This window comes from Procambarus clarkii, chromosome 81 (genome assembly GCF_040958095.1).
Source record: "Procambarus clarkii isolate CNS0578487 chromosome 81, FALCON_Pclarkii_2.0, whole genome shotgun sequence".
NCBI lineage: Eukaryota > Metazoa > Arthropoda > Malacostraca > Decapoda > Cambaridae > Procambarus > Procambarus clarkii.
In genome coordinates this window covers 18,473,419-18,491,462 of record NC_091230.1, presented here as the reverse complement: position 1 = coordinate 18,491,462, position 18,044 = coordinate 18,473,419, and the positions used below count along the sequence as shown (strand labels likewise).

Genomic DNA, 18,044 nt, shown 5'->3' with positions numbered 1-18,044 from the left:
TCCTTTCCCCTCCCTCTTCCTTCCTTCTTTCCCCTCCCTCTTCCTTCTTCCTCCCCCCCCCCTTTTCCCCCCTCTTTCTTCCCCCCTCTTTCTCCCTCCATCCCTCCCCTCCTCTTCCCCACGTCTTTCTACCTTGTTTTTCTACCTCCTGTCTCTACCCTATCTCACTCAATCCCATCACTACCAATCCCGGCCTGAGTCATCTTAAAAAGTTTGAATGAAAAAATTATGGCTTATGTTTTAGTCAACCATAACTGGGTACTTAAAAAAAAATGTAATTAGCTTGTATAATTTTACAAGCTGTTTACAAATATTTTCTAAATATATATGAAATTCCTAGTTATGGTTTACCAACATAACCAACGTTTTTTCATCCAGATAGTTTGTTGGACAATAACATTAATGATATCAATAATGACTGATATACAGTATTAATCTACACCAATATCTTTGACTGTAACTGCCAACAATCTCTTTGTTAACTTTTCATTTTGGCAATACAGTATTGGTTTCATGAAAAGCATGTCTACATGTTAAAAAATTGCAGAGCAGATTTTCTATTATTTAACTTACTTACCGATGTTGTGCATGATGATAACATTCATCAGCATTTACATAAAGATTCATATCTAGGGTAAATTTGAGCATTTAGAAGTTTTAATTAGTAATTTGGTGTTAATTGGTATTTATCCTGTCTCAGTTCCTTACATATATGTATTGAATTATGTAACATCTCTATTAGCAGGATTATATTTAATAATTGTATGACAGACTTCATTGTTTTCCTAATAGCTTCATTGTTTTCCTAATATTCTTAATGAAAATCATCAATTTGCTTTAAAAATTGAATAATTTGTTGGAGAGTAGTTCCTCACCGCCTTTTCACTATAATGCTGTCACTTTTAACATGATCTTGTGTTTTTAGGTGCTGGAAGCATTGGACTACCTGCATACAAAATGTCAGATCATCCACACTGATATTAAACCTGAGAACATACTCATGTGTGTAGACGAGACCTATATCCGAAAACTTGCGTATGAAGCGACACAGTGGCAGAAGATGGGACTTAAACTTCCAGGTTCTTTAGGTGTGTATTAGATGTGAAGTGCAGAAAGTTGATCCCCTTAATTTGACTAGAGAAAACAACTTTATTTTTTATAGTATTTTATTTTATGTAAATTCAGATTGCTAGTTTTATTTAGATTTTTAATTAATAAATTTGTTGACTATTTTTTTTTATTTAACAGTGAGCACAGCACCAAAGCATTACTCCCAGCCAGATCCTAATGCCAAGATGTCAAAAAATAAGAAGAAAAAGTTGAAGAAAAAGCAGAAGGCAAAGCAAGCACTTCTTGAAACCCAAATGAAGGAATTGGAGGAAATGGAGGAGAAGGAGGCACGGCAAGCCCTAGAGGCGTGTGACATAGCAACAGCTAACACATCAGGTGCGTCAGTTATAGGGGGCCCCTTCTGGTTGTTGTTGGAGTGTGAGGTTATAAGTGCACTCGTACATTATTATGGGCCAAATAATGCAAGTTGGAAAATAAACATGAATACTGAACATAAGAATTGTCTTGTACATAATTATGAAATGGTGAATCAGTTTTCGTATTAAGAGTTGACATTAGGGGGGGATGTTTGGCTTGAAAGGTTACAAATTTTAAGAAGTGGTCACTTGTGGATGTTAGTTTCATTTCCCACTGTCTGACTGTGATAGAATGTTAATATCGTGGCAAGGCATTTGTTTTGTTTGTGTGGCTGGCAGTCTCAAGGAATCGGTTCATTATTGGTTGCATGATTAGCTCTCAATTTCTTATTAAGTTATAGAGCCTAAATACATACACCAAGTTTGCAGATTAGATGAACTGCCACATTTAGGAGAAGGTTTCTGCAGTCAGACTTTTTGTAACAGACATGCACTAAAAATTTAGTTTTCTGGCGAGAGATATACAGTAGAAAAAGAGAAAATTTCCATATACAGTAGTAAACAATTGTGAAGATATTGAAATAATTGCAGTAATAAAGGTTTAATCTTTTCAAGATATCTGGATAGTTTGTGATACAAATATATTTCAAGGTTTTCAGTTTTTTTTTTTTAAGTTTTATTAAAGTTATTATGGCAGTTTTATCATTAAAATACTGAATAATATATATATATATACAGTATTTATTGAAATGTTAGTGTGTTTAAAGTATCAGATTTTTTTTTTTAACTCGGAATATAACAAAAAAGGAAAGTATCTGACACCACAACAATGGTTGCTGAGAAAGTGCTGGTCATAGTGTATCTGTCATTTAGTATGAAAATGATTTGCAACAAAAACAAACTGGGGAAACTGTGAATTATGACAAATGGTGTTATTTATTAGGTTGATAAACATGAAAGACAAGTTCTAGTGATATAAATATGCAGGAAGAAGACTGTGCATTTAATAATCGAATCGGTGAGACGAGTTGGAAGAAAGTAGAGAGGGGCAAAGGGTGGTGTTGAAGGTCACCCTTAAGAGTTGCGTTTGTCAGCAAGGCTTTTCTAAGTTTTTATGTTAGCTCATTGCAGCAGTATTGGTCAAGTTTTGGTGTTAGATATATGGTGCCAGTCTTGTACAAGCTCTTAAGACTGTCCTACTCTTAACTAATGGGAACCAATAGGATTTTTTTTTTATATATCACTACTAAGTGCTAAGTCTTAATACAGTCTCGACTTTATAAAGCAATTTGCTTTGCCATCTCTTTTGCTTCCAATGTATTTTTTTTTTTTTTTTTTTTAATGTTCTCATGTTATATACAGTACTTATTTTACTACAAATGCAAGTCAGCTTATTCATTTATGTTACATATAACCCAGTTAATTCAGTGTCACTAATTGTAGAGGGTATAAATTATAGCAAACAGCACACACAAGTAAATGATAAGTGATAAGTTTTCAGTTTGGTTTTATGTAATAAGTAAAACCATTTAAGTCTAAATGATTTAAAGTACAATGAAGGGAAGGGAACTATCAAGGGAAAGCGCCAAGCCATTACGACTATATAGCACTTGGAAGGGATGAGGATAAGGATTTGGGATGGGACGTAAAGTACAATGAAAAATGGCTCATAATGCAGAGTTATAAATAAATATATGGCCATTTCTGATGTAATATTTTGTCTTGACCAATATATCCAAATGTTTAAACAAAAATGCTGCATCATGACTGCCACACTGCTTATAAATTTGAACAAATCAGAATCGAGCACATCTTCATTAGCTGAAGGATATATCGACTTTGGAATTTGCCTTTAGAATTTTATTCCCATAAAATGTGGAGTGGATCAAGAACACTGTTATCTCTCTTCAAGTAAAATTTACATTTAGACATTGAACTAGAGTAAATAGATGTTTATTCTGTAATGACTGTGCTAATGCATTCATTGTTATAAAGCCAAAACTTTCAATCACTGTAAAATATATTTTGCCCAAACTCTTCTTTAGGGTACGTTTTATACACAATCTGGATAGAACATTGAATTTTTAGGACATCTTATAATACAATTGAGATTCATATATTACACACACAAATCACATCAATCATGTGATCACGAAGAATCTTGAGAAATCACGAGATTCACATATCTTTATTTTGTTGCATATTAGCAATGAGAGTACATAAATCCTAAAAAGATTGCTACTGGTAAATTGCATATTCTCTGGAAATTGTAGTACAGGAGTAATTTTGAGCAAGCTACCTTACTTGACCATAAGTGCCTGCATCTACTCGCACAATGAATGAACAGTTTAGTGTACAAGTTGGTATAGTGAGTGAGGAGGAGATGTGGAGGACTGGAATAGTAGAAGAAATTTTGCATTGGCCACCCAATTATTTATTAGAAAAATATGTATTGGGTATATTAAAAGGAGAAAATATCTTGAGGAAAATGGGAGAAGAGCTTGGTGTAATGTTTTAAAGAATGTAGTTTATATATATTTATACAGTATACTGTGTATATATATATATGTATATTATTCTGCATGAACTTACGTTTGTAAACTTGTTGTTACAATGCGAAATCGGCTTCAGTTGTTTTTAGCACCTTCATTGTTTTGTTTTGAAATGATTTATTGCATTTAATTTTTTAATTTGTGTATTTTTTAATTGATAGAGTATATAATTAAAATGCATGATGTATTAATTCAAGTTTGAGTGTTGCGTGTAATGTCATTTGCCACTACCTATTAAGGCAGTTCAGATTTACCTTTCATTATTTATCACTTGTGAATATGGGTACATGTCCACATATTCCTATTTTTAAGGATCAATCACAACCTTTCCTATCCACTTGATCACAAATCCACTGACTAAAATTACTTGAATGTGTGAATGAGAAAACTGCCCAAAGTAAGAGCACAACAATAAAACATTTTGGTGTTTGCGAGAAAGAAATCTACTGAGCAGTTATTGTGAATAAATTCCTTCTAGTGTTGTTGATCAATATAAACATCTTGAATATACAACTAATAAAACCAGTCTGTATTAACAAAATTGAGAGTTGAAGAATTCTGAAGGAAGGTGTCTGGTGCAATAAAGCCCATTTTGGATGGAACGCAGAAGAAAAAGAAATGGGCCAGTGGAGCTGTACTCGCCTAGTTATGCTTGTGGGGATTGAGCTTTGGCTCTTTGGTCCTGCCTCTCAACTGTCGTACAGAATCCTGTGCCTATTGGGCTCTATCATATCTTCTTTTGAAACTGTGTATGGAGTCTGCCTCCACCACATCACTAGCTAATGCATTCCATTTGTTATCTACTGACACTTAAAAAAAATTCTAATGTCTCTGTGGCTCATTTGGGTACTAAGTTTCCATCTGTGTCCCCTTGTTTGTGTTCTAACTATGCTAAATAGTTTCTTTGGCCACCCTGTCAATTCCCTCTGAGAATTTTGTAGGTGGTTATCATGTCTCTCCTTACTCTTTTGTAAGATATAGATGTGTGTGTGTGTTCTGTAAACACACTTGTAATATAAATAAATCATATTGTATAAAATAATAAAGTTGGGAAGGTAGAAGAAGTGTCGAGGCAGAATCTACATGGTCTTACCCTTTATTCTCTTCTGAGGCTATGGGTCCCTATAAATGTACTTCAGGTGGTACCCCCATCATCCATACATTCATCATGGTCAAACCCTCTTGGTTTCATCTCCTCAGTCATATATTGTTACTCTGTCTCTAGTTCTAAATACGAAATAGGCTTCTCATATTGTTCATTTCTGCTGGTCTAATTCTTTTCATATTCATACTGCAGTCATCTCACATCCTTGCATAACTTGGTACATAATTTATTACTTTGCTGTTCATTATTGTATTTTTTGAACTGCCATGATTATTGAAGTACAGTGTGGCTTTTGAAATCTGTATTTGAGGGTCATATTTTGTTGTTTTTTGTACAATGTTTTGCACCCTTTTTAACAATTTGAAAATAACAATTAGTGTGGCATTTAGAAAGCTAACCCATCATTTATAACATGTCTTCTAACTTAATTCCAGTGCTAAGTAATGACTCAAGCATAGAGGAGTCTTGCATGACACCGCAAACTAACGGGCAGCAACTAGAAAAGCAGAAGAGTATTGAGGAGGTGCCTTTGAAGCTTCAAGACCAACAACTACCACAGCTTCAGGAACCAGAGTTAACACCCACCCAGCCACATCCTCCGCTTATACCTCATCCACAGCCTTGCCTCATCACTCCTAATCTTACCTTAGAAGAAGAGGCTCAGCAAAAACTTGGTGTGTAACAGATGAAAGCTGTTCAGTTGTAACGTTATATTTTGTTTGGTCATGTAATGTTGGTGCTTTGATGTCTTGCATCCAATTCCATCTTCAAATACAAGTTGGAAATAATCTAATGAATGGAAGCTTAAGAAGTTTATTTAAATTAAGTTAAGAAGAGTGGTAATATTCACTACTATGGTAGTATTTTGAACCATTGCCTGACATAGAGATATAACAATATAAATCAAAGGGTCTTGTTCTTGAAACTACTAGGTTGGTGGAAGGAAATTCTCTTTTAAACCAATTTTTTTTTTTTTAACACTTTGGCGTACGTGTACGTACACTTTTTCTCGTGCGCCACCCCTCAACTGTGCGATTTGGGTCCCAGGGTGTCGCGGGAGCGCGAGTAAATTCTGAAAAGTGTATACTCTCCAACTTTTTTGTCACCTTAATTCTCGTCCTACGAGATTAAATTTTGTATCATTGTGTTCGCAATAGAATTCTCTACAGCACTAAATGCATATAAACTCCAAAAGCCTGGCTAATTACCCGCAACAAACAGAGAAAGTGCGAACGAGTTACCCAGGAGCGCGCAAACGCGATAAAATGTTTTCACTATTTTCACTCTGGTCACCTCAATTTTCGTCCTAGGTCTTTCATTTTGGTTTCAATGGGTTCGCAATAGAATTCTCTAGAGGAACATTAGCATATAAAATAAAAAACCTGGTCACGCTCCAACCGCCGACGAGTTGAAGACGGGCCAAGCGTTAGCCGTGAGTGAGCGCTCAGACGCCTTCCAGCTACACTCCCAATTCCCGCCCTTTTCAAGCCTTTCTTTCGCAATTTTCTTCCTGGAAGGGCCTTGTTCGTGATCACTATCCATCGTGGAGTAAGCATAGATAGTTTCTAAAGCCGCAGTAAGAAATATAGCCACGGAAAATAGCCGAAATGTTCACACGTTTGAGATGCGAGGGGAGGCGACATTGGTCACAACAGTGGAGCGAAAACAATGGGCCCACGGCGTGTGCCAAGCTGCCTGAGGGCCACGAGGCTCAACAAAGAAAATGGGAAGACATCGGCACGCATTTTAAAACCAGTCCCAAAAAAATTGGATAAAAACCTGATTTTTGGCGATTATTTAAAGTGGATGACGCAATGCTGCGTCATCCCCGGAATTACCGACAGTAAACGGATGACGCAATGCTGCGTCATGCCCGGGCGAAAGTGTTAATTAACTAGCTTGCAGTTTGTTTCAGCAGATATACTGTACTTCAAAATTGGCAGGAAGTACATGTACCTGTATATTATGTCCATGCTTCTGTTTCATGTCCAGCATTTATATTTTAAAACAGAATCTATATCAACCCTCTTAATTTCATCTTTTTCCATTAAAATGTTGCAGACATACACTTTATTAATATTTGGATACATTCAGTGTCTGTGTTAGGCAGACTTTGAGGAATATATGCTTTTGTACACCTAGGTTCCAAAGGAATTGCATATCATGCACGAAGAAGTCATTTCACATAAGGCAGAGATAGTATGAAATATTTCATCTAAGATTAAAAAACCTGCCATAATGTATAAAAATATTCTTCTTTAGAAGATAGTGTTCTGGCTGATCATTTATATATCTATGAGCAGATTAGCCTTGCTTCATATTATGACTTTCCAGCTCTTGGTGTTGCATTGCCAAATAAAAACGTCTATTGGACATGCATGTCCCGATTGAGTTGTCTTTCTATTAAAAAAACAGTTGCTCTGTATGTCATTGTTGTAACTGCATGTAAACATTCATTCATTTTAGGTATCCTTTTCCTACTTGCATGGGGTGGGAGGCCATCAGTCAATACTTCAAATAGTAATATGGTAAAATAAGGTTATAGTGCCAGTGGTTTCAAGCATTGTCTTGATTATTTGTGGAGTGTGCCCAGTGCTGTTCCCCCCCCCCCCCATTGAGAAAGATCTAGACAGAGCCTCTATTACTATTGTTGTGGTGGTTTCTTCTTTCTCCTCCCTAAAGTTGTCTTTCTCATCTTGTAGATGTTCTTGGAGCTGGATATTTGCGCCTGTCCGGCCAAAGGTGCATCATGTCTTCTGTCTGGTTGTTGCAGTGTGGCATCATTACTGAAATTTCTCAAGCTGTTGCATCTTTTTGTGAATTCAGATATCTTGTGCCTTGTTTAAAAGCCAGTGTATCTCACTGGGTGGTTAGGTTCAGCCTTCCTTTGATATGTATCTTCATGAACATGTGCACAAGTCTTACTGCCTGCTTTTTTAATTATGACTACAGCTCTGGGCTACAATATTCAAGATCTGGGTTTCTAGCAGGCTAACAGTGTATTGACTGCTCATTAGTTAGTTTTAAATGTTCCTCATCCTCACTGGGCCTCTGTGATGCTTGAATGTCATTCCAGTCGGTTAATTCTCTCTGAGCCCTTGGTTTCTTGTCTTTTCAACCTGCAAATTGGGCCTCCATCTTTGCTTGTATTGTACCATTATTACTGTTCCTTTTTGCCCTAAGTGAGTTTCCACTTAGAGATACCATTCACAGGTAAGTATTCACTGGGGAGCTGGTAAGGGGCAGCCCAGAAATAAAATGTTGCATATAATGAAATTTCCTTTTTCTGGTCAACCTCATTAGCTCTCTCTACCTGCTCTTTTTTTGCCATTCTTTCCAGTATTTTTTTTTTTTTTGTGGTGGTTGTGCCACAAAAGTGAAACTGTCAGGCAAGTTGAACCCTTGGATGAGGTAAGCTGTCTTCTGGTATTCACCTAGTATTCGCCTAGGTGTGCTTGCGGGGTTTGAGTTCTGCTCTTTCGGCCTGCCTCTCAACTGTTAACCCTTACACTGCTCAGGGGTCATATGGACATTTACACCCCTGTGCGCAAGAAAAAAAAAATTCAAAAAAATTTTTTTGTCTTCTAAACATGTTAATTTGTGTCCCTTGAGCACGGAAAAAATAACAAAAAAATCATAGGTGACATATTTTGGGCGCAATTGACCGAGGAAGTCTGGCAAAAAGTGGGCGTTGACAGAGCGGTCGTCAGACCCGGTCAGCGTCACCCGCGTTGACAGATGGGAGTTGCCACAAAGATATTATTACCTAATTGTTTCAATGTCTCCAATTGATTTTTTCTTAGTTTTTTTGCAGTACTATTATTCAATAGTGTGTATTGTAATATATTTATATAATAAAAGTGGTTAATAATCGCTATACTCAAAAGTATGATGTGCATATTAGTGATTCAATTATTATGTTAATAAAACAATAAACAAATAGTTTTGCTGCTATTACACTCTATACACAGGTTATATATAAGTATTGGCATGTTTTGGTCACCATAACGAACCACTAAGTTGGTATTGAGAGTCGAAAAGCAACGAGGAGTTACCGCCACACACCAGCCAGCCACTCGCTGCCACTCCCTCAACACACGCACTAAACTTTCTCCCCCAACAATACCAGTTGTGGTGTTATTACACTATATACAGACGTTATATATAAGTATGTATATATTTTGTTCACCACAACTGTACAGCTAAGCTGATATAGTTAGTTCAGGCACTAAGAGTCGTCGCTATACACAGATGGCGGCTGGCGGCTCCCTCACTCTCTCAAGGTCACACGCACTAAACTTTCTCCCCCAACAATACCTTTTGCAGTGTTATTACCCTATATACACATATTATATATAAATATCTACATGTTTTATGCACCGTAACTGTACACCTAAGCTTGTAGTGCGCCCAAAGAGCATAGTGGCCACCCTCTAAACAGCTAGACAAATCGTGCAGACGACGTCACCTCCGTCACCCATATGGCTCCTCCCAGCATAATCCTTTTGCTGTTATTACACTAATACACACATTATATATAAGTATCTACATTTGTGTTCACCATAGAGAACCACTGACCTGGTATAGTGAATGCAAACAATAACAGGTGGCCACACAGTCAGTAAACGATGCTGTCTCCCTCTGTCTCTCAGCATCACTCCTCTCACAGCGCTAATTATTACAACAATCCTGCTATTATCACAACCCTGGTTATTTATATCAGTCATTGGTCATCTGTAATATTGTCATCGCTAAATAATAACAATTATATATTTATTTTGACATTTTTCGGCGATGCTGTGGTCACAAGCTGAACATCAATGCTGTTCGCTCATGCTGCGTGCGCCGGCCTTGGTTGCTCCAACAGTACTGTGCCTCTCACACCTGAGAATATTGCCCACGATTTTTTTTAAAAATGGCATCTGTTTACAAGAGCCCTGAGGAAGCTACTGTGAACCCCGTGTAGCCGCGGGCCATTTGAATCAGGCCTGGCACCCTATGGCGTATATATACGCCATAGGCCTGGCACCCTATGGCGTATATATACGCCATGCGCACCATGGGACATGTTACTCAGGGCGTATATATACGCCATGCGCAGTTTAAGGGTTAATCAATCAATCGATCGATCAACTGTTACCATGCCCCATCCCCAGGAAGTAGCCCGTAACAGCTGTCTAACTCCCAGGTACCTATTTACTGCTAGGTAACGGGGCATCAGGCTGAAAGAAACTGCCCATTTTGTTTCTTCCATCATTGGGTCGTGTGCTTGGTTTGTTAGCACTGGGCAAACTTCCCATCTTTGTGTTTTTGGTTTCATCAAGGCAATGTAATTCGTTTTGCTTCACCTGTACTTTGAGGCAGTTTTACTGTGTTTTGAGGTGATCCTGTGTACCTTAGCTTCCCTTGCCTCTTAAGAACACATCAAATTCTGGTCCTGGTGCTGGGTAGGCTTGAATAAATCCAGAGGCCTGATGCTTTTGTGGCTGTTTTTTTGGTTCCAGAGCCAATGCACTGTGATGTTACTGAGGCGACCCAGAAAGAGGCATTTATTACATTCAATGCTTTATTATTTGCATTTCCTAGAATTCTACTTCTTTTCCCATTTTAAACAATAATGGACAAATATGAGTACACAAGTATCCATTGTTTCCATTAACATACATGCACTTGTGTATATTATTGGGTTTTTTATTTCCACTCTTACTCTCTCAGTAAGAGGGACCTGACTATATCCCATAACATAAATCACAGAAAGAAGCCACCACACCTCATTATGTTTAGGGGGATCGAGTGCAAATCCGAGCTATATATGTTCATGCCATAAAAGCATGTGTTCCTTTTCTCTGGTACCTCTTCAAAGAAATTTTGTATAGCACTTTTATAGGCATTTTTTTAGTATGAGAGAAAATCAAAGGAATTGAGTATTCAAAAAACTTGTAATAATTCATTACTAAACTAGTGAGGAATGTAATTAAATATCTTTTTAGCTTGATTAATATGCATTAAAGAGATACTGTATATGGCTTCAGATACCTTAACTAATATTTGAAAATTGCTGATCATTATTTTACCCCACACCTAAACTTAAACTTATTCCCCTATCCATGCTACATATTCTGTAAATTTTAGAACTAATGTGAGTAGCAATAGATGCATGATTAACATTTGTTTTGTGATTGGCCTGCAGAACACCGCAAGAGTCTAGCAGAGATGTGTGAGGGGGATGTGCGGCCGGGTGGGGCAGTGGGTCTCTCACTTGACCCACTCATGAATGGCCACGACAGCCCCCGTCCCACATTAGGCCGCTCAGAGTCTGAGATTACTCCTGATATGAGGCTTCCCCCAGAAGATGAAGGTGCTAATATTTACATTGTCTCATTTATGTTTACATTAAGCATTGTCACTTTCTTACTATATCAAAGTTAGAAATATACCTGGAAAAGTAAAGTAACCGGTCTTGAGATTAAATTTGAGCTCTCATAATTATTATGTAACTTTATTCAAGATTCTTTTTATTGGAAACAATATATATAGTTCTCTAAGGCTTAAGTGTGTAAATCCTCACAGATGGTGATGATGTTGGTGCCAACTTCACTAACTACAGTGGGGGAACCAGCAGTAGTGGGAGTGGAATGCGCAGAGTAGCATCCTGTCCTGACCACAAAGCTATTGAACGGGTTCCTGATCCTGTCCATGAAGTTTGCGATATGAAAGTTAAAATTGCTGACTTGGGTAATGCCTGCTGGGTTGACCATCACTTCACGGAAGATATTCAGACGAGGCAGTATCGGTGCCTAGAGGTGCTGTTGGGAGCTGGTTATGGAGCGCCTGCAGACATTTGGAGTACAGCCTGTATGGTTAGTGTTATTTTAATTTGAAACCATATCTGATTGTATAGGTGTTACTTAGGATTTCTATAGTACAGTAGTTATATATTTTTGTTTACCAGCTATATAAATTTACCTGCTATATATATGTTTGCCAGCTATAAATTTCTTTTCAGGGCTTGATTTTAATGTCAAGTGGTTTTTATGTCATTATTTGCATAAAAATTAATTTTATGGAAATTCCTTAAAGCAATGGCTGATGGATGTAAGAGTGTATAAAGTAAATGTGTCTGTGTCTGTAACAAACAGATTTATACCCAATTACTGAAATAATAATTAAACTTTGAAAATGCATAGAAGACTTCAACCTAACAACTTACTGGAAAAGGGAAGACATAAGCTACTAAAGATGATGCTGATAGGAATAGACAAGGTAGATAGGGATAGGCTGTTTCAAATAGTGATAATAGTACAAGAGGACACGAAGGCTAGAAATGTAATTACATCAGATAGATGTAAGAAGTCAAGTGGTAGTCAAGTGGGAAGTACAAAAAGTAGAATTGTTATAGAAGCCACACCCAACTGCAGATTCTCATGCAAATATAACAGTGAACTAGAACACCAGGATTCCCTGTCACATTGGACTGCAGGAACATGATAAAGTTGTTGCTCTTGCTAAGCTTGCAGTAAATATGGATAATGTTGAATGTAATCTTGGGCTATTGAATTTGGATAGAACCCTTACGTGACATTAGATGAAAACTCGGATGAATTTGAAGAAAGTAGAATAGTGTAAAGTGGAACAAACAGATCAAAATGAAATATATCAAACAGAAGATCTGTATGGGACAAGTAACAAAATGAATAGAATAACAGATGTCACAGCTGGAATATGGCTTGCTACAAATTTGCCATTTATAGGCAACAAGTGTGTAGACATTTACCTTTATTTGGAGTTAAATCTAAAATCATGCTGAATGAAATGGCAAACTATATTATTACAAAAGGATAAAATATCTGAAATCCTTGCACTGAATCCATATTTCACCTCTAGTAGATAAATGACATATAGGAGACTAATAAATAAGCCGTATAATGTGAAGGCTAATAATAATAACCAGCAACTATTCTATGATCCTGTAATATCCCATATCTAAAATATTTTATGTATCGGTAAAATACCTACCTGGAACGTATAATAATTTATTGTAAATACATTCATATTGTAATACAAATTTCTTTTGTTTCTAGCTCACATTATAATTATAAGGTGTGCAGGTTAGATGTAATTGTTAATGTCAAAATTTCTGCCAAGGTTTGAAGAAGACCTTTTGTGCCCTCTGTAACACTTTTTGGCACTATCACGCTCAGAATGAGCATGGGGTGCACAATAAACTAGCCACCTCCAGAAACATGCATCAGATGTAAAAGTACTAGGTACCTCATACCTGGTGCAAGTGGTTGGCATGTGTAATGCATTCAAGGAAGAAATTGTATCTACAATTTTAAGAAATATGATGAGGAACTTAAACATGGAGATACATAGTGTGCCAAGAGTAAATGGCTAGGAGGCATTACTGCCTCTTAGCATAGAGAATTATCGGTAGATCTCGCTCCCCAATACTCACTGATAAGTCACTACTGACCTTCTCATCCTTATGTTGCTGTGATGGCCCAAATGTTTATGTTCACAGATTATATAAATAATAATTAAATTTTTATATAAATAAAATTACATTTATAACATTAAATTCTGCTCCAACAATGAGAGATTATTTTTCAGGCTTTTGAATTGGCAACTGGAGATTACCTGTTTGAGCCACACAGTGGGGCTGACTATACACGTGATGAGGACCATTTAGCACACATCATTGAACTCCTGGGGAAAATTCCACGCCATATAGCTCAGTCTGGCAAATACTCAAAGGAATTCTTTGATAAAAAGGGTATGTACATGGAAAAAATATTATTTTAATATTGATTAGTGTTCAGAGAGTAATCGCACTAATGTGACTGCATCAATAAGAAAATCCATAGGAGCCGTGATAAGGGTTCGAACCTACGTGGATGTTCCCCCACACACGCATCTAGAGACTAGACCATGTCGGGGTCTAGTCACTAGAGCGTGTGCGTGGGAACACCCACCGCATAGGTTCGAACCCTCATCATTGCTCCTACGGATTTTCACATTGATTAGTGTGGTAAGGGAAGAAATATAAACTCAATTTTTGTATTTTCCTGATTAACATGAGATAATTATGATAAATAACTGGTGAAATACTGTATTAGATTGTTAATTATAAAACAAGTCATTATTAGCCAATTTTCTACTTTGTAGGGGTGGGTAGGCATTGGCCCAGAAAAAAATGGGATCATAATAGCATAGGAAAAGATTGTATACATATATGATAAATGGCACTAATACGTTCATCATATCTTACTCATTACATATTATCACAGAACCAGCACATTCTGTTGCTTCATTTTCATGTGTCATTGCAAAAATTACATGCAATTGCAGTGCAATCATTTTCCTCTGAAATTTAAATGTTGCAAACGTGCCTCATTAACTAGCTTTTGTTGCCCAAGTTGCAGTTAGTTGCAGGCCTCACATAAGTTGTCAATCTGCTCCACCCCATTTTCATTGGAGAGGCAGATCTAATTGCGTCGAATAGCAGTATGCGGCAAGAGTTGCCAAATCCCTACATCGTATGATTTATTATAGTGTTACCTTGCTATTATGTTAGTGTATAGTAACCACATGAAGTTCAATGTTTTGTTTATTTAACGTTGTGAATATTTTAGCACCAGTTTTTTAAAAGCTGTATATCCACATAAAAACAAATTGAATGCACTGTATAAAACCTACATGCAAATATTTTCCTTTAAAGTGTGATTGTACACAGTATACACTTGTGTGTGTGTGTGTGTGTGTGTGTGTATATATATATATATATATATATATATATATATATATATATATATATATATATATATGTATATGTATATATATATATATATATATATATATATATATATATATATATATATATAATATTAAAATAATCAATTACTTTGTGTTTTCTAGGTGACCTTAAGCATATCACAAAGCTCCGTCCATGGGGCATGTTTGAGGTGCTGACAGAGAAATATGAGTGGCCTGAAGAGGAGGCTCGGGCTTTTAGTGATTTTCTCAACCCTATGCTGGCATTTGACACATCAGAGCGAGCTACTGCTGGCGAGTGCCTCAAACACCCATGGCTCAACTCATGAACACGAGAAGAGCTACAACTGCTCCCTCAGCCCTCTCTCTGGTAGAAAGTCAGTTTGTCTGATTGGGCCAAGTTACCCAAGCAGGAGAACCACATGGTATCAGGGAGCAGTTTCCCATCCTCTCACTTGACCATTCACATATATGCACTTCATTATGGTGATCAGCATCAGGGCAGATACCAAAGATGTCTCCATTAAATGACAACTGTTAAAGAAATGTTCCAGATCAACTCACCTGGTCCTTACCCAGCGTAGTGTCACCATAGCACATGAGTGGTCAATTGAGGCAAGGGTTGAGGGTGGGCAGTGCACATACCAGGGTTCGCCTATGGGGTTACCGGCCCCAATCTTGACCAGAAGTGCTTTTGACTCTTGATTATAAAGGACTGAATTTTAGTTGGTTCATTCAGCTCTGATGATGCAAAGAGACTGATTGGAGGAACCAGTAATCTCTGTGCAAGTGTCTTAGTATGATGACTGTGTCCAGTGGTTCTGATGTGAGTGTACATAAAGACAGATGGTTGCTAATCCTCTCAATGTCCATGATAGTACATATTGCTGAGAGGGGACATTTGGAGGAATCATATGTTCTTTTGCTGATTTAACTGCTCAAACCACAAATATTTGTAAGAGGAAGCAGAGATCCTATGACTTATCCTGCATGAGAAGTGACTATACAACGTGTATTCTACCAGCACTGCTGCAGAACTTGGGATAATATTGGTACCAAGGACCACATGCCCTGATGACCTGCGGTGTTGTGTCATCGTGCACAACGGGATGGCTCTTTTCTAAACATTCATTTTAATAGTTATGTAAATATTGCACCACTCAATGAAGTTGGTTTCCCATCAGCCCTGAAATGTAAAATGTTGGCTTTGAGATACTGATGGAGCAATTTGGTAGTTTTCCGTAGGTTGGAACACAGAAACTGCAACTCTTCAAGCTACCATTGAAAAGTTTTGGTTTCTTTTCACACACACACACATATATATATATATTCATTTATTATCATAGTTTACTTGCTTTTTTAAATTATATATATATTTGAAGTATGAGTAAAAACCTTCTTGCTGAAAAAGACACCAGTCATTTACAGAATACTGGAACATAATTTATATCTATTTTATGTTTATTGAAAGGGAGAGGATCCTTCAAGATACCAAACGCATTTTTTTTATTTTATTTTTTGAGTGATCTGAAGATGCAGTATTGAAACGTACCAACTGTGGAAATTCAAATAAAACAGGGCTGGTGTTATATAACATACAATTAGCCTTGTAGCCTGATTGCAATATTTTGTCCATCATTAAAATTGTATACTAAATGCAGGCCCTCCTAGAAGTCAGTAGAACCCTGTCCAGCTGGCTGTATACCAAGTACAATCCCTCTACCCTCCCCTCCTATCCCCTTTGCTCTACCTTTTATCAATAAACTTCCTCTTACCGCTCGCTGTTTCAGGATTTATCTTGAGCAGTGATGTTACGTCCCCTTTACTTTATTGAGGCTACTAGGCACTGTGTTTTTCTGTATATTTAGCCACATCTATAAGATGTCATACGTATGCATCAGTGATTATATAATTTATTTTTACTCAATTTTAGATATGCACCTTTGTTTAGTAGGTTCTTTCATTGTGACACAACTGTAGCAGTTCATTTATGTCTCCCCCTTGTGACTCTGTTCCACCAGCCAATAGTGTTATCGACGGCAAGTAATGTGACACCACCACCTGCTCTCCCTGTTTGGCTTCTATTACGCTAACGCTTTGTGTCGGATTAACTACATGTGTTCCAGCATTGGTGTGGCATCACATGGAAAGATTCTATGTACAATGCAAATATTGTATGTAAAAAAAAGTCGAGCAGGGATGTAGGTGGAGGTGAGCACAGAAGTGGGTCGGGTGGCCTCAACCCTGCTTATGGAGCGTCTCCCATAATCAGGCTAACATTGTCTTATATTAAGATGCCTCTAACCTTGCCAAGGGTGCAGTAGGCCAACAAATTTTGTACATCACACGAAGAATTTGGGCCTTGCTGCTGTGGTAGACTTGTCCGATCCTCTGTATAGCAGGCATAATGATACTCTTGATAGTAAAGGTGAAGCACACCAGGTTTGTGTTTAATTTACTACCAGACACAGTCCACTATAACTAAAATTTAAAACGTTTTTTATCAAGAATTTGTAATAAATGTGCACCTTTGACTTCTTTAGTTATGTTGTAAATTTTGAAATTATAATTTTTTATTGTTTGGTGGCCATACCAATGTTCTGGATTTTCCATGTAAAGTATTTTTGAAAATTTGTTTTTATGTATAATGAAACGAGTAAAGGCAATCCTGTTATGTACATTATTATTTTCAAAATATGACAGTGACAAGTGACTTTTTTGTCTTACCCTTATACAGTATTATGATTTTTCTATTATGCACCAACTCTCTAAATTATATTTACAAATAATTTAGATATTGCTATAAATTTAACACTTTTAACACCAAATAATATGGGCACATTTGAAGCTCATAAGACATTCTCCATAAAACTAAACTTCTAATGCCACCTGGATGTCATGTGTTTTCACTTATTTCTTATCCTTATTTCAAGTTAAATTCTCTCTGGTTTCAAGTTACCCCAAATGAGCATAACCTCTCTGTATATTTTGTATTCATTGAAGATACAGTATTTGGTAGGTTATATTATCTACCTATGACAGCTTGAGGGCTTTACTTCCTACTGACTTCTTCCCACACTAAATACTGCCACACCGAGAATGTGCAATGTTATTAGTGCTCATTCAGTTGTGTAATGAGTGACTTGTATGATATTGTTGGTGTATTACATGCTTGCGTGATGTCTC

The 18,044-nt window shown here is 37.0% G+C and overlaps 1 protein-coding gene across 2 annotated transcripts in view; it reads left to right on the top strand.

Annotated features, from left to right (window-relative positions):
• SRPK (SR splicing factor protein kinase) overlaps positions 1-17,571 on the top strand; it is a 218,425-nt gene extending 200,854 nt beyond the window's left edge. For both annotated transcript variants that reach the window (XM_045766616.2, XM_045766614.2), the window contains exons 6-12: positions 926-1,088; positions 1,249-1,446; positions 5,519-5,758; positions 11,275-11,442; positions 11,655-11,944; positions 13,698-13,860; positions 15,003-17,571. In XM_045766616.2, coding sequence (XP_045622572.2) covers positions 926-1,088; positions 1,249-1,446; positions 5,519-5,758; positions 11,275-11,442; positions 11,655-11,944; positions 13,698-13,860; positions 15,003-15,187 — 1,407 coding nt within the window. In that variant the 3' untranslated portion in view covers positions 15,188-17,571. The remainder of the gene's footprint in view (positions 1-925; positions 1,089-1,248; positions 1,447-5,518; positions 5,759-11,274; positions 11,443-11,654; positions 11,945-13,697; positions 13,861-15,002) is intronic.
• Positions 17,572-18,044: the final 473 nt, after the last annotated feature.